The sequence below is a fragment of the Phragmites australis genome, chromosome 13 (genome assembly GCF_958298935.1).
Source record: "Phragmites australis chromosome 13, lpPhrAust1.1, whole genome shotgun sequence".
NCBI classification, from domain to species: Eukaryota; Viridiplantae; Streptophyta; class Magnoliopsida; order Poales; family Poaceae; genus Phragmites; species Phragmites australis.
Window position 1 is genome coordinate 16,649,639 of NC_084933.1, and position 25,313 is coordinate 16,674,951.

The 25,313-nt window shown below is 43.4% G+C and overlaps 3 protein-coding genes and 1 long non-coding RNA gene across 4 annotated transcripts; all 4 read left to right on the forward strand.

The window, feature by feature from the left end:
* Positions 1–187: 187 nt before the first annotated feature.
* LOC133888225 (protein S40-7-like) lies at positions 188–2,781 on the forward strand. Its single transcript, XM_062328383.1, has one exon. It carries the CDS (start codon positions 343–345, stop codon positions 1,084–1,086), a length of 744 nt encoding a protein of 247 aa, XP_062184367.1. The 5' UTR covers positions 188–342; the 3' UTR covers positions 1,087–2,781.
* A 1,027-nt stretch (positions 2,782–3,808) lies between these two features.
* Positions 3,809–7,502, forward strand: LOC133888226 (uncharacterized). The gene is made up of 4 exons (XR_009903749.1): positions 3,809–6,722; positions 6,809–6,912; positions 6,980–7,050; positions 7,135–7,502. It is a non-coding gene; the product is annotated as an uncharacterized LOC133888226 (long non-coding RNA).
* Positions 7,503–12,225: 4,723 nt separating this feature from the next.
* Positions 12,226–18,913, forward strand: LOC133889412 (mitochondrial fission protein ELM1-like). The gene is made up of 10 exons (XM_062329943.1): positions 12,226–12,411; positions 15,662–15,900; positions 16,548–16,644; positions 16,772–16,925; positions 17,017–17,142; positions 17,874–17,986; positions 18,070–18,133; positions 18,218–18,311; positions 18,393–18,501; positions 18,604–18,913. The coding sequence occupies exons 1-10, from the start codon at positions 12,226–12,228 to the stop codon at positions 18,700–18,702; spliced, it is 1,281 nt and encodes a 426-aa protein (XP_062185927.1). The 3' UTR covers positions 18,703–18,913.
* A 1,744-nt stretch (positions 18,914–20,657) lies between these two features.
* LOC133888410 (OVARIAN TUMOR DOMAIN-containing deubiquitinating enzyme 6-like) lies at positions 20,658–25,151 on the forward strand. Its single transcript, XM_062328646.1, has 9 exons — positions 20,658–20,852; positions 20,950–21,711; positions 21,989–22,150; positions 23,300–23,377; positions 23,846–23,924; positions 24,021–24,166; positions 24,307–24,375; positions 24,503–24,668; positions 24,755–25,151. Exons 2-9 carry the CDS (start codon positions 21,034–21,036, stop codon positions 25,003–25,005), a joined length of 1,629 nt encoding a protein of 542 aa, XP_062184630.1. The 5' UTR covers positions 20,658–20,852; positions 20,950–21,033; the 3' UTR covers positions 25,006–25,151.
* The last annotated feature ends 162 nt before the right edge of the window (positions 25,152–25,313 follow it).

Genomic DNA, 25,313 nt, shown 5'->3' on the forward strand with positions numbered 1-25,313 from the left:
ATCTATATCTGACCGGACGAATTCAACGGCCGCCTCCAAATCTCCCTCGTCCGTACACACCGCGCCCTGCGCCCGCGTACGTGCCGAGCCGAGGAACCGATCGAAGCGAGCGTGCGGGCCCGCGTGTCTCCCCTCACCATAGTGGGTCGCGCCGCGCCCATAAAAACCAAACCCCACGACGCCTCGCTCTTCCCTTCCTTTCCCCAACCAAGTCGCCCGCCCGCCCGCCGCTGGGAGCCGGGACGAGCCCGCGGGGTCCCGATTCAGCCCGCATCCGCATGCTCCCGCGGCCGCGCGCCGCCTCCTGAGCCCCGGACCCAGAGCCGGAGCGTGCGGCCGTCCATGGAAGAGTACCGGCCGCGCCGGTCGCCGGCCGGCGAGCGATTCATCGGGATGTTCTCGTCGCCGTCGCCCTCGTCTTCGCCGACGGAGCCCTCGTTCGTCGCCGGGGACGAGCTCCACGAGGATGACTTCCTCTTCTCGTCGACGGACGTGCCGCCGCAGCTCGACTGGCCCAGGAGCCCGGGCCGGGGAGTGACGCAGGGGCACCTCGGCCTCCTCGCCGCGCTGGCGCTGCACGAGGGGGACATGAGACTCCTGGTCCGAGGCGGTGGGGGAGGGGGAGGGGCTGCCGCGGCCGCTGCCAACGCGGGAACGCTGCTCCGGCGCAAGGCAACCATCGCGGCCGCCGCCGCCTCGGCCTCGGCGGCGTCCGGGAGTGGGAGCTCGCTGTCGCCCACCCAGTCCCCGACTTCTTCCGCGCGGGCCATCCCGGCAACCGCGAAGCCGAAGAACGCGGGCCCTGCTCCGCCGTACCACCAGTCGGCGCCCGTGAAGGTGCCCGTCCGGCCGCCCCGGAAGCCGGCGATGGGCCGGTGGGGCGAATTCGACGATGACGACGACGACTTCCGGCGCGGCGACGCCGCCATGTTACCCCCGCACGAGATGGTCGCCCGCGCATCCGCTGGTGGGGCCGGGCCCGCCGCGCCCTTCTCCATGCTCGAGGGCGCCGGGCGCACGCTCAAGGGCCGAGACCTGCGCCGGGTGCGCGACGCCGTGCTTCGACAAACCGGCTTCCTAGACTGAATCAGCAAGGTGATGTGGCTCTGGCCTTTTGTTCAGCTCCGCATGCTCAGAGTCATAGATGGGTTACATTATTAGTATAATTCAAGTGGGGTTCTTGGTGTAGATCGAGAGGCAAAGCGAGATGGTCAAGTAACAGGTTGAGTTTTTGATGCAACTGCTTGCAATTTTGGTGTCCTTGGATGTGTGCGTGTGATATTAGTATATTACTGTAAGCTTCAGCAATAATAAGAACTGATGTTTTGTGTCTGGGTCTCTGGGAGCTCTCTGTAATTCAGGAGGAAAGAGATTTTTTTTGTCAAGATTGTTTGTTGGGCGTACCTATCATGATGATCGTCGAGACCAATGCTCGTTCACTCCTGGTGACAATTTTGTTATTTTTGCTTCTTAGCCTCTTTATATCACCAAATTGCCGTTGGTGATGGAAAGGTGCAATTTCTCTGTGCTGGTTGCCTGATGTGCATTCTTGATTGAATCTTCTTACTTCTGAGAGAAGTGCAAAATTATTTGAATCACCAATATGCTCTCGTTCCCTAGAGAACTGATAATGCTTTCAAACGTGTATCTGAGGCGTATGTGGGTTTGTGTCATGGCATCTGAATTGGAAGCAATGTATCAACTCATTCACTAATGCTCATGGTTTATTTCCTGGGAAAGATTGGTAGTTGGTACTTGAGCTCTTTTGGCACAAGCAGCTGCAGGAACTGAGCTTGTTATTTCGAACTTACGTTAGTACTTCTCTATGCTTCAGTTTGTAACATTTTTGAAAACGTCACCAGTTTGGTGTTAACAATGAAACTGCTTGTCATGTTCTTGTCTAGGAAATTGCTTGGCATGTTCAGTTTCAGTAGTTTCGGCACTCTAATGACAATCAGTTGTTGAACAAATGGGATAGGTACCAGCAACTTATTTGAATCATGCATTGCTGCAATTTTCATTTAGGGGCCGTTTGGTAGAGCTCTTCAATCTCCTGATTCTGTGATGGAAGTCATTCTGTGATAGAAGTAGATTATATGGTGAAAGTGATTCCGTTTATGAAATCGTTTAGTATGTTAATGGTGGAAGTGATTCTTGAAAGAATATTGTGTTGAAATTGAGGAGAATTAGCCGGGAATCGGTGGAAGCTAGATTTTTCGGCTCCCACCTCGCAGTACAAAACGTGGGAGTGATTCTCTCTGATTCTGGTGCGGAATCGATTCACCAACATGGCGTTTGGTAGCGCTCCCGCCGATTCTGGGGCAGAATCAGCTCCCAGAGCGCTACCAAACGGCACCTTAGTGTATACGTACTTCTGCCTTGTTGTAGCACACAATGCTGAAAGATGCTAGGTGTACTACTAGTGCTACTAGAACGTATAATCTTTCTTCAGTGCTTAATGATTTTCTGCCTGCACTTTAGCGTTTGTATCTTCTAGACTTCTAATGTGGTATATTTCAGTGGCTTTAGGTCTGTGGCTGTTGTAGATCCTCTGCATCGATGCAGGGTTATGAAAGCTGGAAATTTTTGGATGCCCTCAACAATTGAGTTCCTTTTATTTGATCAGCAAGCTACATGCATCATTGTTCGGAACTTGTATGGTTTTGGAAATATGAAACCAGGTGCTTGCAGCTAGGGGAACTGTGCAAACATGAAGACAATTACATTGAATCACCGGTACTTCACGTGATGTTTATTATGAATCGGTTAGCCTTTTGAATTCTGTTGGGAAATCCTTTTTTTTGCTGTTGATGTTCATAAAACAAAGGATTTGGGAGCGAGCAATAAGGCTTGATGCTTTCTGTCTTTATCAAACATAGTTTTCTTAGACAATTTGGTTAAGTTTGGACTGTGAATCACTCTGTCCACTTTTAGTGCGCCTTTGTTGGGGAAGTGGGTTTTTGTTGCCCTTTTTTTAGCTAGATTTTGCTTTATTCCTTTGTGCTCTTCTTTGCCCTTGTCAAATTCAGATGTGAGTGCAGTGCTTTAGTCAATTGTTGGACCCTATTCGACATGCCATGGATCCATGCAATGAACCAAGCACTGATTGATGGAATTGAATATGCCATGCTTTGGTGCATGCCATTCTGTCTCTGCCTCTGTGGGGTTGTGTTGAGTGAATTTGCTGCCTGCTTCTTCCATTCAATGAGAACTAACTGCACTGCTTGCACATTAGATTGCTCAGAAGCATTATGAATCTATCTGGAGCATGGCAATTGCTGCCCCTGCTTGCTGATAAGCTGCTTCCCAAGATGTGCAAGTTGCCCAGAGTTGGGGTACTCTCTATGATGTCCAGGTGTGTGTGTTCCCTGTTGGTAGAACAGCCGTGATGCCATCTTTTAGTTCCTGCCTCAAAATGCAAAACACATCAGAGGGCAATGCTTTCAATCCTGGGGAAATTCCTTACTCGCCATCGAAAAAAGTTCTTGTTCCCTCACTGCCATTGAAAATTTTGCTCTTCCTTATTTGCCATCAGTCCTAACTTTTCTGCCTTAATCATCATCGCCGTCGATTCCATCAGCTTTCGTTTGTGCTTTTGTCCCAGGGCCTATGAGTTTTTTTTTGTTTCATGTCCACCCTGCCCATGGCCTTTTGCATTGACCGGTGGAACACCTCCTTCCGAACCCAAAGCAAACCACACACCCCAAACCCCCTCCTGACCTCCCCCAACCACAACCACCCATGTACTCCAAACCCTAGTTGGGCGACGAGGCTGGCGTGGCAAGAACGGTGGGTAGCGCTGGGGTCGGGCACGCGACGCTGGGGCTTGACGGCTGGGGTGTGTGGAGGCTCGACAGCTCGAGTGCCGCTAAGGCGCTGCGCTGAGGCCCTGGTGCGGTGGTGCTAGGGCTTGATCGAGGCAGGTGGGGACTGCACGTGGTTGAGCTCGGGCACGACAACCACGAAGAGGATGATGGGATCAGTGCCAAACCCTCATCTTGCTTGGCTCCTTGAAGGGTAAGTTTGCCCACCTCTCCCTCACCAGTGCATAGTGGGCTTTGGCTACTTGTGCTCCATTAGTTCTAATTGTAGAGGTGTCATAGTTGGGGAAAAATATACAATGTTCTTGGTGTACTATAGAGGTATTAGACTTCTGTTGGGTGGAAAATACTAAAATTCTTCTAGAATCATTGCATATTATTTGCAGGATGGATCCTAATTCTACCTACTTACTAGAAATCAAACTTGTTAGCAACCAAAAGGCTAGGCCAGAGTTCAGTTGTTTTAGCTTCACAAAAGTTTTAGATTCTGACACAACAAATTTCATAGACTTTGTTAAATCGGTCGTAGATAAGTACCCGCCAGACTATAAGGAAGTTTGCATTGTTTAGTACTATGATGCTACTTCGAAAGCCTTTCCACAAGTCAAAACAGACCAAGATCTGCGATCAATGTTTGACAAACCTGCTGAGAGAAAGGAGGTGCTCATGCTCATTTCATACTATGATCCCTCAGGACTAGCTCCACTTATCACAAAGTGGTCCATTTCACCACTTGAAAAGGGGTATAGTGATGGTCATGATGTCCCATCCTAGCAACAAGATGAGGATAATTATCTAGTAAACCCATTACTAGATAATGAGCATGTGGGTGTTGATGAGGAGTGTACGTACTTAGACAAGAAACCTTCAGATGCTATACTGGTTGCTACTAGACTTGACAAGGACAATGTTCCAATGGAGTGTTCTGATTCTAGGTCTGAGTATGAGGAGGATTATGATTGTGGTTCTAAGTCCGAGTCAGAGGAAGAGGTTGAGGAGGATTTGGTAGGAAAAGACTCTTTGCAAGATGATATAGCAAATGTTGATTATGATTAAGAAGACCCACCAATGACAGCAGGCAACATATATCCTAATATTGAAGAATTTAAGTTGGCATTAGCTCAACATGCAGTGAAATATGAGTTTGAATATAACACTGAAAAGAGTGAACCAGGGAGCTTCAGGGCCTATTGTTCAAGGAAACTTGAAGATAATTGCCCCTGGAGAATACATACTTCTACAACATATGACAAAGTCACTATCAAGGTAATGACATGCTTCACTTCTTCATATTTGTCTTAATTGTATTCCCCTTCTTTACACTTATAATTGTTCTATTTCACATATGAATGTGAAGAAGAACCCTTCAGGCCATGAATGCACAAGCACAAGAACTAAAAAGTTGAGGAATACAACAAAATATTGGGTGTGTTAGAAGGTGAAAGACTGGTTCATTGAAGATGCAACTGTAGGGGCAAATGAACTGCAGAGGAGACTTAAAGACAAACACAAGGTGAAGGTTCACTACAAAAGAGTCTACATGGGTAAACAGCTAGCACTGAATCAACTATATGATGATTGGGATGGTAGTTTTGACAACCTGTATAAGTTTAAGGCAGAAATTGAGAGGTCATCTTCTGGTAGCTTTGTAGTCATTGATCATTACACCATAAATGACAAGATTAGATTTAGGAGGTTGTTCTTTGCTTTGAAACCATGCATAGAAAGATTCATTAGTGGCTGCAGGCCATATTTGGCAATAGATAGCACATTCTTGATAGGCATGTTTAAGGGTCAGTTGGCTATTGCTGTTGCTGTCGATGGATATAACTGGATGTATCCAGTCGCTTTTGGTGTGATGGATTATGAAACTAATGACAACTGGATCTGGTTCATGTAAAGGCTTAAGGAGGCCATAGGATCACCACGTGGCTTTGCCATATGCACTAATGCTGGACAAGCAGTGATGGGAGGAGTCAAAGAAGTGTTCCCAAATGTAGAGCATAGGGAATGCATATACCACTTGGTTCAAAACTTCAAGAAGAAGTTCTATGGAAAGGTGTTTGATGATCATCTTTGGGTAGCAACTTACTCGTGGCACCCACATTTCTTTGAGAAACATTGGGCTGCAATGAAGAATGCAAAACCAGCTGCAATGGATTATTTAAGGAAGTGCTACACTAGACTATGAACTAGAAGCCAGTTCTCAACCCTTTGCAAGGTGGACTATGTGACCAACAATTTAGTAGAGAGCTTTAACAGCTGGATAAAACACTACAAGAGCTTGAACTTGGATGACTTCATGGATAAGATCAGACAATTACTTATGATCAAGTGAGAACAAATGAGAAAGGTTACCATGAAGCTTAGAGGTCTGATTCTGCCGCATATAGTTAACAGGTTGAAGGAAAGGAGCCGGGACTTAGACTTGGAAGTCATGAAATGCTCAGATGAAGCTGCCGAAATTTCTGTAATGGGAGGCAATGGCTTAAGATTTGTGGTGAAGTTACATGAAAAGACATGTTCTTGTAGAGAATGGCAAGTTTCAGTCATCCCTTGTGTCCATGCTATATCATTCATCACCTCCCTTAACAATGTGCTTCTAGACAACTATGTGGACTTGTTTTATTCTGTAGAGAAGTTTCAAGCTACATATGCTCAACTAATCCCTTGCTTTGCCAGACAAGTCACAATGGCCTAAATCTTGCTATGATTTCTTCATGCATCCACCTCTTTTGAAAGCCACAGCTGGAAGGAGAAAGAACCAGAGGTTCAGAGGCTGTACTGAGAGCAAGGGTACCACAACAAGGAATCAAGTGTAGCATCAATGCCCTATTTATAAAGACTATGGGCATCACTGGAAGGTGACCTAGAGGACATTACAGCTATGATGGCTATAACGTAATACATTGTTTGCTTCTTTATATTTTTTTTATTTTTATATGTTCACTTATTTGCATGTTACAATTAAACCATCATTCGTACAGAGGACCACCAAAGAAAAGGAAGAGGCCACTAAAGCATCCACCGAGACAAGCATGGTCACTTTTGAGGATGAAGCACCAACACTCTCTATGACTTTTCCACCAAGGTTAGCGCATATCTATGTTTGTATCACACTTGCTTTAGATTCTAAATCTCTTGCTTTTTAACCATAGCCAAAACATTGAACCTTCTACTAAGAAAAAAAAGGAAAAGTCGATGCATCAGATTTCAGAAGATCAATCAGGTAAATGATTAACGCATGTTGCGTATAAGATGTGATTTTTAGTGTGCTAAAATGCTTCATTTGTCATATAATTATCAAATGCAGGTTAGACAATGGTTCAAATCAACCCGAGGCTCTTTCCATTGAGTATCCAGTGCCAATGTCAGGTGATGAAACACAAGCTACTGCTGCTGCTTCTGCTCCCACAGTAAGAAAGAAGAAAAAGGTTAAAGGGAAGGCAAAGAAGGTGAATCCTGAGATGCTGTGTGATAGCCCTGCAATGGGCACAGGAAGCAAAAAAACCATAAACAACTAGCCCTACAATGGCCACTAGAAACAAAAGAAGGCTCAGTTTATGAACCTGATGCAATGTGTGATGTCAGCTCCTTTTGCTTGGTGTGAGAAGCTGTCTAAATAATATTCTAGTTAATCATTATATCGATCATTAACATAATCATGACTACAATGATTAATCAGAATATCACCCCGGTAGTCCCGGCCCATATTTTGTGCCTAAGATCGAAACACGTGACTTTCCAACATATAACATCACAATAAAACTTAAGAAAGAGCGGGCAATTGAAATTATATTACAAGCATTAGAGTATTATCATTTACAACAATTTACAATAAAAGATTTGAGAAACTACGTAGCGGAAAGGTAACACATACTAACACCAAAAGCTAGGTGAAGCAATATGCCTTTAGACTCCACTCAAAAGCACGTCACATGAGTAGCTTAGACTACTCATTCCCATCACCTACATCGGCGGACGCGAAATAGTCAACACGAACTCCTCCTCACCTGTGGAACCTGAAAGAGCAGCGTGAGTGTGAATGTACTCACAAGACTTAATCCATAATGTGTACATATAAATAACCCGACTCGAAAGATTATGCATTTGAGTCATTAGCAAGGAGTATGCTACAGGGTTAAGTAAATTCATATGCGTAAGCAACCTAACATCTATGTGTGAGCATATATATTTAACTCAAGATACATCTACCCTGCAACATCAACCTGCACATAAATGTAAAAGGAACCATATCATGTAATCAATAATCCTCAACAACCAGACCCGACATATCATGTCATATCCCCAAATTTGAAAACTCTACAACCGATGCAGATGGACAGAAGCATGCTCATGACCGGGAGCGCGACAATTCAAATTGTTCTTACACCCTGCAGGGGTTCAACTTTACCCACACGACTCGGATCTATCCTCTTAGCCCCCGATACAACCTTTCTCATACCCAGAACTACCCACTTGCACATGCCCCTATGGCATTGAGGTTACCGCGAGCGTGTACCGGACACCTCTGGCTCTCCGTCACCTTGCTTCTTTATTTTTCTTACATGTCACGGGGTCACAAAGCAAGCGTCAGCATGACGTATGATACTCAACTCATTCGTCAATTATCCGAATATGTGGTTGTACGAAAAGTGCTAAAGCCAACGGCACCGATGGACGGTGCTTAAACGATGCAAGTGGTCTATGACATTCGGGTTCCACTCCTGACCTATCCTTAGCACCATCCACACTCATCTCATTCTCACATATTATAAATCCCACATTATTATCATTGTAATTGTGAACAATAGGTAAGCCCTAAGCTTACAAACGATGGTTGAACCATCGCTCGACTTCTACCGAGGATCTATGCATTGCTAAATATTTCGAACAACTCTTAAGTTAGATATTAACAATGTTATCAAGGCTACAAAGATATGGATAATCAATAACTCAAGGTAGAGGTAATGCAATCAACATAGGTTTTACCCATGTAAGTCTAACAACGACTCGCTAAACATGCAACATACCTAAGCAATGACTTATCAATTTAGACTCCATTCAATTAAACCAAAATGGTGAAATATGCTTAGATACTTGTCTTGTTGCTTTGGCGGTTGCCTGATACTGCCTGCACAACACTCACAAACCTCAGGTTGCTCGGTGTCGCCTTCACTCGCTTGGACCGTCGATGCAACGTTCTTTAAACGATTCAAGAATGCATGCATAAACAAATGAACGATAGAAAAATGTGTAAATGATGCATGCATGGATAATAATAGGGCTTTGTGTTTCGAAAATATTTGCAAAAGACCGTCAAAAGATTAGGGTTTCAAAGTTTGAAACCCCAGACAAGGTAACATAAGTACACACAATCTTAAATGGCTGGCGATCATACTGAAGTGAAAGTGGCTGTTTGACCGCTGTAGAGAGTTTTGGCGTCTAACGGTCAGATTGACAATATGTATGGCGGTCAGATCGTTATCTGGCGGTCAGATCGACCCTAGTGGTGGTTAGACAACTAGAATTTGCCGGCAACACCTTTGCGGGGTCGCCAGTGAGGACTCCGGTGAAACTTTCGGCAACGAAGGTCATTAAAGTACTCCACAAGACTAGGGGAACATTTTATATGGTAGTTCGGACGACATGCACAGTCCGAACACGTAAAACCCCCGAAATGAGATCTAGATTTAGCTTTCCTAGGGCTTTCAGGCGAAAATCAAAATGGCAATCGCCTAAGGCTATGAAACAATAGGAAAATGGTAGGAGGATGTTTACCTAAACATAGAGGAACTTTGTATTGGATCGGAATCCTACGGAAAAACTTTGATCCACTGATTGGACTCTCGGAGGGTGAATGAGCCTACGGAGGAAGAAACGGCGAGAAAACCCTTCCGGTGGGGAGGAAAGGGGGAGTAAGCTAGGGGAAGTCCTTCGGAGAGCTTGTGAGAGTTCCCACCATCGATCTTCGGTCGTCGAATGCGTTGAGCGGATCTCACCTTCTCTCTCTAGGGTTTGGGGAGGGAGAGAGTGAAATGAGAGAGGGAGAGAGAGAGACAGTTCTACCACTTAAGGAGCCCCTCTGCTACGCTCTAGTGATCAGACTGTGAGGGCGTCGGTCAGACCACGGGACACCCACGTGACAATCCCACATGGTTGCTCCATGGCAGTCAGACCTCGATGAGACCCGGTTAGACCGCGAGAAGGGTTCTTTTTCTAAATTTTTTCTAACTTTCCTCTATTTTTATTCTTCTTTCTTTTCTCCTTCTCTCTAAAGTATTTAGGGTCTTCCTAGAGAGCTCTAGGCCAACTCCAAGTATTTTGAACATGTTTAAAACTCAAATTATCAAACGAACACGCATAAGCATAACATTATGATGATTATGAGACGTAATTACGTAATTAATGTTTAGAGACGTGATTATGTAATTAATGTTTAGAGACGTGACACTTGATCTCCATGAACAAATTGAAAAAAACATGCTGTAATATGTGGTGTGAGCTCCATTTTCCTTGTTCTATGTAGAACCTGATGTAATGTGTATGTAATATGGCAACTTTTTTTGCTGGTTGTCCATCAACAATTGATGTACGTGATGTAATATATTAGTGAGATGCTCGTATTTATTTAGCCTTGTGTTTGTAAACATTATCGATGATATATGTGGCCATGTTTATTTACGTTTTGTTCATGGTCCTTGTTGATGCAATATATGCAGAATTATTGATGGATTTCTCATGTGTATATATTGTTATGTGCCTAATTGTATCATCTTGCTATGCATCTGCATCATTGTGTCTAGAAGTGGCATGAAAGGAAACTAGGCAAAATTTCGGAACCAGGGGCAAAAATGTTTTTTCTCGTATCATTTAATGTCGTTTAGTCTTGGAATTGATGACAGTGACGATTAAGGCAGAAAAATTAGGACCGATGGCAAATAAGAAAGAGCAAAAATTTTAATGGCAGTGGGGGAACAAGAATTTTTTCGATGGCGAATAAGAAATTTCCAAAAAAAGGTTACAAAATGTAATATTAAGTATTTTTATGAAATATAAGCATATCTTTTATATATGTAATCTAGCCTACGTATGCTTGACAATTTTTTTTTTTTGCTAAAACTAATACGGTTTAACTGCCTTCTCTAGGGCAGCACTTTTTCTTCGTTGAAAGTAGTCCTCAGCCAGATTTGATCGCTACGAAACATTTCGTACGTGTAATTTCACCGTGATTTAACTCTCAAGAGCTCAGTTTTTTCCCCTCTTATAAAAACGTGCAAAGGGTCCAGGACAGGGGCTTACAAACTGGATCACGGCCTGTTCATTTATTATGTCACTCTCAAAGTCTCAAGGCTCTCTTTAGTTTTGTGCTTTCGATTCAATGAGTTGAGTAACGAAGATGCCAGTGAAGTGGTCAGCTCGTATTTAACCCATGCCGCATCAGGTTTTTTTGTGAGGCGAGATAAGGGTGAAGAACGAAAATAGACTTGGATCTTGCATGAGACACATGCTGAAAATGCAGCAAAAAAAATATATTGGAGGCTGTGAGTATGAGTTCGAAGTTTGCACAATCGATTTCTGTTTACAACTGCTCGAAACATAAACAAATTAGTAACACGATAGCACAAGCTTGCAGGCTTTGAATTGCGGTAGCTCGTGTTGTGATTCCATACTTCATCTTCTCCGATCTCCAATGGTTGAAAGTTTGGAATACAAAATGCTTGCTTGAATCTCTCCCACGGTAGAACCAAACCTTAGTTTGGATAGCTAATAGAGATGGTTTGTATCCTTACCTATCAGTGATCGAGTAACATGTTTGTTTCTTATATGTCTTATTAAGATGATTTTTTTTTCAGTAGTAGCTAATGTATCTGTCGATAATGAGATAATTATGATAACCTCGTTAATTTTTAAGCTCTATATCTTCAATTTTTAGTAGATATTATGTAAATATATACGTGGTAATATGAGTATATAGGTGCGTTTAAGAGTTGTACTGATGTAAAAAAAACTCTCCCATGGCGCCGAGTACGGAAGCCTAAAAAGGCTGAAAGCCTTAGCGCGCCTCGGCCCACTAGCCAAGCCCAATCCAGAACCTAAAAACAAAGTCCAAAACCCTCTCGGCAAGTTCGCACCGGCGGCGCCCCGCCGTCTCCTCCGCCCTCCCGGCTCCCGCCGGGCAGGCAGCCAGATGCAAAGCCACGCGAAAAAGTAATCTGAAAAAAAAGAGGCAAAAGCAAACTTGCTCCGCAAGACTGTCTGCCTCACCGCAACTCACATCGTAGCCCCTGCTTAAGCGGCCACTCCTCGTCGCTGATTCACTCGCCTCCCGCTTGCCGGGGCCCCAGACCAGACACCCGCGCCCTCCCATTTCTGAGTCCTGCACCTGCGAGCCGGCGCGCCGATGCAGCCCATACGGCTGCCAGAGCCGGAGCTGCCGGGCGGGGCCACGCCGGAGATCTTCGCCGCAGGCAGCAGCGCAGCGGTGGTGCGCCGCGCCGTCGTCATCGGCAACGGCTGTGCCGGCGCTGAGAGCCAGTGCCTCGGACTCCTCTGCGCGCTCGGCCTCGCCAACCGCCTCACGCTCTACGTAAGCCCCCGTCCTGCCCCCTCATTCTGTTCCACCATGTCATCAGCTAAGGTATCATTGTGTAGATTTATTGACTAATTGGCAACGGCATTTATATTTTTGATGCAAAATTGGATTGCTATGGTGTAGCTGTTTAGATACTAGCCCAAACCACCATGTAGGACCGAGAACGGCGACTAAGGGGTGAATAGGTGTCTTTCCAAATTTCCTTCGAAACAGATGACCTACTCCGATCTACTCCTTTTTCACTCAACACTTCTCAAAATGCACAAGCGGAAGCAAATAGAGAAAACTAAGTGAAAGAAACAAAACTAGAAGAAGTCATGGCTCTGTGGCAGTGGTAGATCCAGGATTTTAGACAAGGGTGGTCCAGACGCTATGGTTACAGGGCGGTGAAGATGCAGGACAGTGTCATGGAGACCACCAGCATGATGCTCTCCATGTCCATCCTGGAGATTGATTCAGCCCGTTCATTCGAGTACATCCCGCGCGCTACAAAGTCCAGTGCTTCGAAGAACAGAGTGTCACCCTGCTTTCTAATGCTGCTGATCGTCCCAACGGCACGCTCCCTCGCCACGGTGTCCACCAGAGAGAACTGAACAGTCATCAGGAACTCGTCGTCTGACCAACCGTTGATCACTTGGCAGGCAACCATGCATAGAGAGCTTGTTTTAGTGTCATAGACACCTTCTGCTGAGATGCATAGCTGTTGAGACATCATCGGCGACAAATCCTTAGGGTGGTCCACGACCCACCCGTGCCACCCTTTGGATCCGCCACTGCTCTGTGGATGAAATATGAACCTTAGGTTTTATAGAGCACTAATCTATGAGTCATTGCCATAAAGATAAGCAACTTGCAAAGAAAAACTCGAAACCAAAGAAGATAGTCACTGAGTGAAGAAACTCTCTAAGTTGATGACTTAGAGACAAAGGAATCGAGACCCAAATTTGTACTATTGTACGCGTATTTTATGCCTATAGCAACAAGAAAAATCACTTCACAAAGGTGAAAAAACTGCAGCTTAAAAAGAAAAAGAAAATCACAACTGAAAAAGTGAAACTTGCAAACTTGTAAGGAAACTAATAGAGAGACTAGAAGGGAAATTCAAGCATATGCAAAAACATAAACTTCATTACTCAAAGCGGCCAGCTTTATTTTACGCGGATTACAAGAATTTTTCTCAAAAACTTTCAACTATTACATAGATTAAGCACTCATCTTCATCTCCTTTAAAACCCTAGCACTATGCTTTCAAATGGGTGGCACAAGGGTCTTAAGTGGCTGATTCAAACTCTCTCATAGCCCTACCCCTTTATTTATAGACCTAAGAAACTTGGTCCATAAGTTTTCTAGCTTGTTACCAAAATACTAATCTATTATAGTATACTTCTACCTACCACCGACGATATTTTGGTTCATTTCTTGTTCCGTCCATCAAACGACCGCAGCACCTTCATGACTTAGCTTCGTCTCGACGCAAGTTTCGCGATGGTGTCACATACTCATCCAATCCTCCTATAATTTTGAGGTCCAACCGTGAAATCCTCTGCACGCTTCTTAATACATGACTCGTCACTTGCTTACACCTTAAGCAAGCGTTCTGATGTCGACACGTGTACTCTGTCTTGCGATCCCGATCGCCGGTAAGTCTCCCCCGCTCTCGATCCCTCAGGCCATCTTGTCACTTGAATCGACATCCCTTTCGCTTAACTTTATCAACACGTCGTCTTCATCCTCCGTTTCATACTTTGATTGACCTTCACGTGTATAGCTAGGATCACTCTTAACTCTGTCCGGCCTCCTTGATCGTTCGACACCAAGTACCCGTTTAACCCCGATCACCTGTCATAGACCATCAAGTTGCATCCGTCACCTCCATACTATGAGACAAACAGACATATTTCTCCAACTTCAACTCCAGTTAGTCCATAATTAAAATGTTCAAACCAATCTCAAGCAATCTAAAACTCGACAAATCAAATTGACAACTTTGTCAATCACTCATCGCATATAAACCAATGCACATTTCAACTTGGTTTCTCACACCAGCTAGTTGATATTTGAAAATTCAAGTTACTAGCTTTATGTGTTGTTTTTTAAAGAAAGGATCGTTATGTATTGTATCATTTTCTGCCTCATTCCGTTAAACGGGTCGTTTGTGGAGTGTATCCATGGCATGTGGTTTAAGGAGAATTTGTACCTCTTTCCTCGATAAGTAAATCAAGAGCTGTGATTCAAGGATTTAGGGATGTAACTGTAAGTGTGATGTTACTTAGCTGTTACCTACATTCTTTGCTTGACATCCTTTATGTTGCTGTATGTGTTTCAGAGTGTGTGAGAACGCTAGTCAATTCCACTCATTATTCTGTATAAAGTTTTCTTTTCCATAATCAGTTGTGGTCCTTTTTATCCTCTCCATAATCAGTTGTGGTTCCCCTAAAGGGGTCCTTGTTCCTCTTGTGATATGTTTGTTGTGTTCTTCCTTTTTTTTGGGGGGGGGGGGGGGGACCATCAATGTTCAGTTGATGCTGAAATGGTCCATCAATTGAATTCTGAAATGAAATGATGATTGCTGGATTGGAACCAATTAGTTACTGGCATATGCATTTGTGGAGATTGCAGGCAGGAGATTCACAGCACTTTCCCTACCGCAATGCTGGTGGAATTTTTTGGATTGTGTGTTTTGATGTAATTCCGAAATATCGGTACCCCTCAAAGGCTGAAATTGTTGTTTCCTTCCTATCCACAGCTCTCACAGTTTAAGAGTGCATGCATTGTAGTTGCAAGTCCATGCAGGCATGTGCCTTTGTTTGTATTTGCTTTGTTACAAAATAAATAGAAGTCAATTATAGGACATGGCTTAAGGAGAGGGAAATTCTTAGTGATATCTCATTACCTATTTCTTTGTTTGTATAAGTCTCCTTATACCGTTATTACTTTTATTTTTTATTATTACTAGTACCTTTATTATCATTATTGTTTTTTTATCATCTTTTTAGTTGGATCTTGTGAGTTTCAGCTCTAACCTACCCCAACTTACTTGGGACAAAGGCTTTGTTGTTGTTGTTGTTGTATCTCACTACCTATTTCTCTTCTTCTTTTTTAGCTTTCTGAGTTTCTTTGGGGGGGGAGTTCAACTGTTCATGGCCCCATTAGCTATGTTTCAAATGAAAGATCCCTTTTTCATTCTTGCATTTTAAGTAATGGTTGTTAATCACATATTTTGTGAATCTCTCTGATGTCACAGCGTGCTACGAGGCCAACAGGAGGAATCAACAAGTGGCTGAACTTTCTCCCAATCTCCTTTCATAAATTAGTGGACCAATTTCTCAGACAGGTATTTTCTGATACGAGGTTTGCCGCAGTGGTTCAAGGAAAAAAATTGGCACAGTATCCTGTGCATAACAGTCAATCATTTGGATTGTCTTCTGTACTGGAAGCAGATTCACAAAGAATAGTGACCATGGTTCGTGGTACCTTTGAGAAGTAAGATTTACGTAGCTTATATCTTTGCCACGCTGTTTTTGCACAATCCATATAGCTATATAAGCATTATTTATTTTTCACTTCTGAAATTTCGCCCCGATTCCCTGTTTCAACTCATGAATCACTGAATCCGAATTCTCCATGCTTCCATTGCTATGCACATGCTAACATTTGAAATGATGATTTTTTATGGCATGGCACATTATCAATTTTTTTTTATCACTGGGGCTTGTTAGAACTTATAGGGCTTCTTGTATCACCGCATTGCCTGGTATATAATTGAGGTTTGTTGGCATCTCAAAAAGAAGTAAACTCGAATGCTTTCATTCTGGATATATGTTAGCCATTGAGGTTGCAAGCATGTTTATATTGATATCGCTCCCATCATATGTTAATGTTAGACATGTGTCGTCCTTGCATTGTGATTACATGATTCCAGGAAGAAAACTAGAAAGGAAGTGTGTCTTTATTGTTTTTAAAAGCGCAGTTTTTTTAATTCATTCGTATTGAATCTTTGCGGGTGACTTCTGCTATGCAAAATAATGACTAACCTAAACATTCTCTATGACGTTTTATCATTAAGTTTTCTAACATTGTCAGCACATTGTTTTCCCACCCTGCTACATCAAATTTTGCTTTGCTTTCAGGGATGGTCCAGCGCTGGTTGTTGCTTGTGGCCGAGATACCATATCATATGCAAGTTCCATAAGGCGTTTAGCTCCAGATAATGTATTTGTCATTCAGGTAGAATATTCGGATCACTATACCTGTTAAATTCCTTGCTCCTTAAAATAGGGATTATGAATCATTGTGCTGCTTTTCTTGTTGATTTTAGTTTAATTATAATGATACTGTATTTGTTCCATTTCAGATACAACATCCTAGGTTCTGCCTTGATAGGTTTGATTTAGTCGTGACTCCTTGTCATGATTACTACGCTTTAACTGCAAAGGGACAACAGGAAGTTCCACGCCTTCTCCGAAGATGGATTACTCCACAAGAACCACCTGGTTCAAATGTGGTATGCTGCTATTTTCTTTTTGATACAAAATGTCTTATGTGTTTTCTGCACATAATGAATGTCCCGTTCTAAACTCTGGAATTTGTAAAGCCAAGTCCTGACTGCTGGCGCACTACACCAAGCAGATTCTGCTGCATTACGCTTTGCTGCTACAGACTGGCATGCTGAACTTGCTCCTTTGCCAAAGCCATTAGTAGTAGTAAACATTGGAGGACCAACAAGTAAATTTCTCCCTCCCTCCTGTCCTTCCTGTCTATATCATAGATTCTTCCAATGCGAGTACATAGGTCAGTTCTATGGAAGAAGAGAACCATCTGTGGTACTAGCAGTGGCATCACAAATACTTATGAAACATAAAGCTCCTTACGAACGAAACATATGGCCATGCTACAATTAAATCATAATCCCATGTTGGATCCACACTTTATGTATAGTGTTAACTTTAATGAGTTGTTTGGACGTAAACACTGCTTCTTTGCAGTTCGGTCATTTCTAATAATATTAGGTGCTGATGTTTATCTTCATAAGGTGGGAGATAACCTATTAACCCATGTCAATCCGTTAAATGACAACCATTCAATCCATGTAATTTCTCAAGTGAGGAGATTAAGATCTCTATTTTGCACAATTCATTGCATAACTTTAAGTTACCCTGTGCGATCAAATCTTCGGTGAAGAGAAAATAAATATTAAGGGACACGTTGACACTTTCCATATTCCCTTTCGTGCAAACCCTCGTATTCCACATGCTTTTTGTTCATTCCACTATTCAGAAAAAGGTAGATCTCTTTCAAGTTTGCCAACTTGCGGAAAGCAACAAAACAAAGGCTTTTAGACCTTCACTTGTTACAGTAGTTTTTCTTTACTTCTAACCGCTTTTTGAACTTGTTCTTTTCCAACTATATACTATGGTATATCGGTAAATCTGATACACAACATTTTCTATGGTTAGGAAACTGTAAATATGATCTCGACCTTGCCAAGCAGCTGGTAAACTCACTACACAATGTTTTGAAGACATGTGGAAGTGTTAGAATTTCATTTTCTAGGAGAACACCACGAAAGGTAGTACCACTAGAACCTTTGATTGTTCATTTTTCTTGTTTTACCCAGTGTTGCCACTTGATTTCCAAACTATTTATTGGCAGGTGTCTAATCTTATATTGAAAGAGTTCAGTACACATCTTAAGATTTATATTTGGGACGGTGAAGGTATATTCACAAATGAGATCAGTGAGACATCTTGATCTTTATGTATTATCGAAAATTTATGTTGATCTAGTTGTGTCGCTGCAGAACCTAACCCGCACTTGGGCCATCTTGCATGGGCTGATGCTTTCATCATAACAGCAGATTCTATAAGCATGCTAAGCGAGGCGTGCAGCACTGGGTGAGCTGTTATGTTATATGTTACAGTGTGCTGGGCTCTTATGAGAATGCATCACTAAGCTTCCAGGTTAACTTCTTACAGGAAGCCTGTTTATGTTATTGGAACTGAGCAATGCAGGTGGAAATTCTCAGATTTTCACAACCGTCTACATGAGCGTGGGGCTGTCCGCCCTTTCACTGGATTGGAAGATGTAAGCTTTCTTAATTGCTACCCTTATCAGCTGGTTTCTCTTGGGTTCTTAGATCAACACCCAGATATTCATTTCTATACATCACCATGTCCTCGATCGTAGATGTCACATAGCTGGAGCTACCCTCCCCTGAACGATGCTGTTGACGTGGCTGCACGGGTTCGTGAGGTTCTTGCAAAACGTGGATGGACGGTGGGCTAACAGTAACCGAAGCAGAGAATGAGAATGCCATTTTTGGCCAGTTCTCTTTCAAGTTCAGATAGTTAAAGGACTGCACTTCGGTCATGTCCTGTTTGCGAGACAAAAGCAGAAACTGCTTGTGTGCGATTTCCATGAAACGCAGCCCCTTTTTTTACCCATACCTCATGATTTTTTGAGCAACCATGCCTCCAAAAGTGTGGAGTCCTGAGATATCCATGCATTAGTTTTTTGTTCTGCTGTAAAGATGCCGATTGAATTTCAAGCGGAGTTAAATATTTATCATTGGAAGAGGTCATGGCCCCATGGCTGCATGGCATGAGACATTTGGCGTCGTGGGCTGTGACTGTGTTGAGTTTATCGTCAAATGCTATTGCTCCTTCGTGCTACAACTATGTGTAAATTTGCCCGCTTTCGTGACATGACAAATTGTGGAGGCCACGTTGGGTGGCAGCATATATAAGGCCTACTTTGTTGAAGGTTTAATTTATCGCTTGGCTGTTGCTCTTGTTTATGTGGTGCGGCTGATAGCTTGGGATCACTTGTCTGGCCTTTCTGGGTGCTGAATGTAGCTGACGATTTGTTGGATGGCCGCTGGTTGCTGAACATTTTTAATCGCACCAATCATCCAGATTCTGATTGGTCCGTTAGTAATTGTATTATTGCTTGTCTGTGTGCTGATTAGAATTCTTGATTGCATTGTAAGCAGTTATCAAGTTCTGTTGTACGTTTGTGTCCTCTACAAGGTGAAATTGACTTGGTCACTTGGACCATGGGCTGTTTTTAATTCATGCATACTGTATGTAACAATGTGCTAGTTGCTGTATTGCTGATTGCTATCTCCTACTAGCATTTAGAATGTATAATACAGTAATAAAGCAAGAATGCGTGCGTGTAACATGTCAAATATCGGATAGCTTTGTGCTGGGTCATTCCTTTCTTTTGATCGGTGCAGACTGCAGACTGGGGTGCACAGCTCGCAGATTCCCTGGGAAACCATGTCACGACGACATTTGCCGTTTGTGCCCTGAAGGAGTTTTCGCAAAGAGCCAAAATAAACGCCGAGAAAGTTGGGTCGGAAAGAGCCAAAACTGCCCAGAATGGTGGGATTTGGGTTTGTAGTGGTCACTACGATGAGTTAAGCATGTTTGGGGTGTATGGTCACCGTCATAAGATCCAAGGTGTGTTTGTTAAGAGCATCAAATTTCGATTCCGATGGGATTTGGTTTTGCGGTGCTAAATTTAGCCATGCTCAAGATGGAACCTGACCGTGCACAGAGCACCTGCAAGCCAAAGAATAAGCAAAATCAAGGCGAGCTAAACATTGATTTTGGCTTCATCTCAGTCTTGGCTAGGCCACAAACCAAACATCATTTGTTTTTTTTCTAAAATTTAGCATTATCCAGATTTCAACATAGTGTAAAGTTCGACTTGGCGACGTAGGAGCACAAACTAGAGTACCAGACACATCCCGGAGTGTCACGTTTCACTGTTCAGCAGCCTTTACATCCGCACTTCAAAGAGGATATCAACGCTTCCTGTTATCTCAAAAGAGGATATCAACGCTTCCTGTTATCTTCAAAAGAGGAATAGTCGTCATAGTGATAAGTCAGTGTTGCATGGATGAATCTTCTGGTCATCTTATGGTGTATTTTGTTTGAGGAGTAAGGTGGTGATGGATTGGGCTTATGTTTCACAACTCGTTGGCTAATCCGTGACATTTGAATACAGTTGTACTAATATCCTAACGTGTATCAGATTATAGAAGTATAAACGGTTCAATTTAGAAGAACTGTAAATTTTTAACTAATTTATTTAGTTTTTTAGAGGAAATAATTTATTTAGAAATTCAGGCCTAGCGATGCAGGGCTGGGCTCGGGCCAAAAGCAGGCCCGGCCCGGCCCGGCCCAGCCCTTGTGCTAGACCTCAAAGCATGACTCACACACCTTTGCATCGCCCTCTTCTTCGGCAGCGCCGCCGAAGTCGAACCCGCCACCAGCCTCCTCCCACAACCGAAGCACGCAAGCCTCCCCGAAGGAGCTCTCCCCTAGCAGCCACCGTCGCCGCCATCCTCCTCCTCATTCCCCTCCTCCGCTGCTATCGGATTGGGCGGTGGACCGGAGATCGACCCGGGCTTGGAATTCCCTTCGTTGGTAAGGAACCCTAATTTGGTCGGATGGATTTTTCATCTTCGACGGCGCGCACGAGATCGATCGATCTCAGCTGACGCGTAGGGATTGGAAACCCAAGGTGCGGGTGCAGTTGTATTTCTAGAGAAGTTGGGGGTTCAGCGGAAACCCCCATGCCCGACGCTGAGTACGACCCTGGCGGGAGATGACGAGGATCTTCGTGCAGCGCGGGGTTGCCGGCTCCTCGTCCAGCTCCGGACGTTCGGGCTCGCAGCCAGTGCAGCAGCAGCAGCCAGCATCATCTGCCAGGGAGGAGGAGCTGCCGCTGCAGCCTCAACCTCAGCCACAAGAGCTATTGGCTTCGGATGATATAACTGAGCATCCACATGAGGGCAGCGAGAACATTAGTAGCAGCGACAAGCCTTTGAGGCCTGATGATCCCGTGTCAGAGAGCTCAAGCTCGGCGGAGGAGAGGGCTGCAAGGGAGAAGCCTCCCAAGGATGATTCTAATGTTATTGATCCCATTTTCTTGGTGGAGGAACTGACAAGCCTCCAGATTCCTGATCAATTTGAGCATGGGAATCCAGTGCCGTCAGGCACTGGGTCGTCACAGATGGCGGGCGCAGCATCGCACCCACCTCCTCCGCCAGCTCCACCTCCAAAACCGTCGCCTGGGAATAATGGGTTGCGAAGAATTGGGTCTGGAAGTTCGTACAGTGTGCGGATTGGATCCTCAAGAAGGCCAGTAGCTTGGCCACCAGTGGCAGCCTGGACATCTACGTCAGGTTCTCGGCCTTCTTCGCCTAGGTCACTTGCTGATGGTGAAGGTTACAATAGTGCAGATGAACAGGGTCCCTGTTATGCCTCAAGTTATGATGATTCGGTATGATTTCATTTGTTTTGGTCTGCTTTATATAGGAGCTTTAATTTCTCCTATAACATTTATAGCAGTCTTATGTGTTACACCAGCATTCATTGTGTAATGTGAAGATAATGCTGTAGATGTGGATCCTTGTAGTTAAATGATATGCTCTTGCGTGACTGTTTTTGCTAGGTGTATGTTTCTTGCTTATATTATTGGGTAACGATTTTTTTATGTACACGGTAGGTATATTATTGTATATTTCACAACTGCCAATATAATTGACTTTACGCCTTAGGAAAGGGAGCGCATGTTTGAGCATGACCTAAGGCGAGTGAAAGGATTGGAAATCAGAAAGATGGCGGAAGACGGGAACTGTCTATTCAGAGCAGTTGCTGATCAAGTTTATGGAGACGCAGAAGCTTATGACATGGCTAGGCAGATGTGTGTTGATTATATGGTAGGTTGCATCTTTGCATCCAAGTAGTAATTTTCTAATTTTTATCTTTGTGAGGACATTTTTTTGTTGTCAATAAACAGCACATATCCAACCTTTTTTATTTATGAACTCAATTCTCAAGTTCTGGCTTGTTATGTTAATGTGTTAATACTTGCCATATTCTACACGCCCTCTTTCTCTCGCAATTACTTATGAACATCGAGTCCTTAGCTTCGCTAGCTGTTTACATAGTTTTGGACATGATTGGTATGAGCTAAATAGTGCACTGAGAGATTGAAAAGCCCTGTTCGCAATCAGGCAGTGTTGCGGAAATGGTTGCCACATGGTTCCATGCTTCCAGCTGATAGAAAATAATGGTTTCTGCCTGGTTGGTTGCTAACAAGTAATAACCAGCCCTCAACTAGGCATAGTGCTTGCCGAGGTAGCTTGCAGCAATGTGTCTCAGAACTGGTCAAAAACTGGTTATGCCCGTTACGAAAATGTTTATGGCTGTTTCCAGCAAAAGTACTAGCTACTTTTTTTCTTTTCTGGCATAGTAGGTTAAAGAATATTATCTATTACGATATTATGTGAAAGAACAATACAGAACCCTGCTAAATTCTCCATGAACTTCTGTCTGAGTTGACAAAGAAAATCCTCACTGAAAAGTTTCCTGCCAATGAGAAATGATTTAACCGGATTTTTCCGATTTTACCTTTCTCGTGCTATTTTCACACTCATATTTTTTTATAGTTTGCCATTTATTATATTGTGAGATGATTAGGGATTCTCCTTTATTTCTTTGAGACCATCAGACATTTTTTTTGTAAAAAATTGTCTACTAGACCGTATAAAATCCTTTTAGGGATTGGGTGCTGTGCCTGTTGCCTAATAATCTAGCCGTTTAGGCTGCATAATCATTACTGGGTGCGTGATTGAATGAGTACTGCTTTCCGATTTTTAGAACAACAGCATTAGTTCCTTAGTCGGCTTGTGTGGTGCCTTTTTTTTTGCCAGTGCGTTATAAGAAGTTGAAGGATGGGGGGAATTACATTATCTCTGAACTCGCAGAATAGGGCAAATCATACATTACCACGATAGTGTTATTATCCGTTACTCCGTTATGCATGCAATTGAAACGCTTATTGTCGTTTTCCACTTCATTTTCAGGAAAGGGAGCGAGATCATTTCTCTCAGTTCATAACTGAAGGTTTTACATCATACTGTAAGAGGAAAAGGAGAGATAAGGTAAGCTATTAAATATATGCTTAGAAAATCATTAGTTTCCCACCTCTTTATTGGTTCATTTGCCTTTCCTACTCATCTAAATTCAGTGCGGGGAACCTAAGGTAATGCTGTTGTGCAGTTCTCTATATAGCCTTGTAAAACCCATCCTGTTCAGTCAACTGGCTGCCATACATATTTGGTTTTTCTTTTCTGGTGCTTTCTTGTGCACACGTCAAGCATTGTCCACCTATTTGAACCTGTATTTATGTTTCCTATTTTTATGTGCTTCCACACAACAAAGCATGCATTTTTTTCTTAACTTTTGAAACATTCTGCTGATTTAAAATAGTGCTTCATTGTATATAGCGAGGAGCTGCCTTCAAATACAAACTAAAAGAATAGGAAAAAAAATTATGCAATGAGAATTTTGGCATTGTTGCCTCTTTAACTTGAAAACATTTATGCTGATTGGTTGTTCCATTCTTCAAGGTATATGGCAATAATGTTGAGATCCAGGCATTTGCAGAGATGTACAATCGTCCCATTCACATATATTCCTACAGTACGGGTAAACTTTCCTCAAGCATTTGAATTTTTTTTAGCCTTGTTTGTTTATGGTGATAGCTAGGATCAGCTCTTTTAACATAATTTGCTGTTACTGCAGAGCCCATTAACATTTTTCAAGGAAGTTATAATACAGACGTTCCATTGATTAGGTTAAGTTACCATCATGGTAATCATTACAATTCAGTGGTTGATCCCCGTCGACAGACAGTTGGGGCAGGCCTTGGATTTAGCTCCCTTAGAGGGGTAAGTCTTTGAACCTTTTCTTTGTCTCGCAGATGGTTCATGGTTGTCATTACTCTTTTAGCCGTATCTTCATTCATATTGCTTTACTTTGTTTAGCTGGTGGCCTAGTTGAGTAATCTTTTCGTTTTGTTTTTGTGTAGACCAATAATGTTGACAGGGACCAGGTGAAGGCTGCAATAAAAGCTCAGCAAGACCAGCAGATTGAGAATGTAAGTACTGCTTGTTATTTTCCACGTTCTTGCAATCTGAATAGCCGCACAAATAAAACAGGCCTATCTGAACCTATCTGAGAATCAAATAGCATGCACTTAATGCTTCTATTGTTGGCAACGGCAGGCACTTTTGGCTGAGGGGCGATTCTACTCTGATCTGGAGTTGACAGAAAGGGAAATAGAACGGATGGTGATGGAGGCTTCACGGGCAGAGTATCTTGCCGAAGAGAAAAAGCTCAACATTAGAGAGTCATCAACATCAGGGGCAGAGCCATCTTCTTCTGCTGCAAGTAAGCCCCACTTGACATTTGAAGAACTCTACAGTGTCCTGCCTATCAGTTTGCTTGAAACTGGATTGCTTTCCAATATCCTGCAGTTAGTGGGTCATCTCGTTCGGCTGCGGCAGCAGATAGAGGGAGCGAGGAGTGCTTCGTACTCCCAGACACCGTACTGACTCGCAGCATGCAGTTGCTCTTGGCGATGGGCTTCAGCTACATCCAGGTCATGGAAGCCTACAGTATATTCGGCGAGGACGTGGACTCGATGATCTGCTACCTGGTGGAGACGGGAGGCTCCGGGGCCTCTGCAGGCGGTAGCAATCGCCGGAAAGGGAAGGCTGCAGAGTGATGTGCTCACCTCTCTGGCTTGTGATGGGATCGAAATCGTTGGGCATAAGTTATACAGATAATGACAGCCTTGAGAGTTGAGATGTCAATATACTTGGTACCTTATGGGTGATAAATAAAAGGTACTCGCAAGTTGCGACTTTTTGATGCGACCTGGTGTTTGAAATGAATGGTTGTTGGTGTTTTGCTATATGTTCGGCGTGGAATCTGCAAGACTTGCGTCTGTCCTAGTACACTTGCAAGAAATGGTGGTTTATGCTTTGAGCATAGGTGAACAACAATTAAAACTGAATCCAAGGGTTTGTTTCT

Bases quoted from the DNA above. Each gene is read 5' to 3' on its own strand.
- LOC133888225 (XM_062328383.1), top strand. From the start codon at position 343: ATGGAAGAGTACCGGCCGCGCCGGTCGCCGGCCGGCGAGCGATTCATC.
- LOC133889412 (XM_062329943.1), top strand. From the start codon at position 12,226: ATGCAGCCCATACGGCTGCCAGAGCCGGAGCTGCCGGGCGGGGCCACG. The intron at 16,926-17,016 runs GCTGCTATTTTC...TGTAAAGCCAAG, and splicing joins ACCTGGTTCAAATGTGGTAT to TCCTGACTGCTGGCGCACTA. The intron at 17,143-17,873 runs GTAAATTTCTCC...TTCTATGGTTAG, and splicing joins AAACATTGGAGGACCAACAA to GAAACTGTAAATATGATCTC.
- LOC133888410 (XM_062328646.1), top strand. From the start codon at position 21,034: ATGACGAGGATCTTCGTGCAGCGCGGGGTTGCCGGCTCCTCGTCCAGC. The intron at 21,712-21,988 runs GTATGATTTCAT...TTTACGCCTTAG, and splicing joins CCTCAAGTTATGATGATTCG to GAAAGGGAGCGCATGTTTGA. The intron at 23,378-23,845 runs GTAAGCTATTAA...CCATTCTTCAAG, and splicing joins AGAGGAAAAGGAGAGATAAG to GTATATGGCAATAATGTTGA.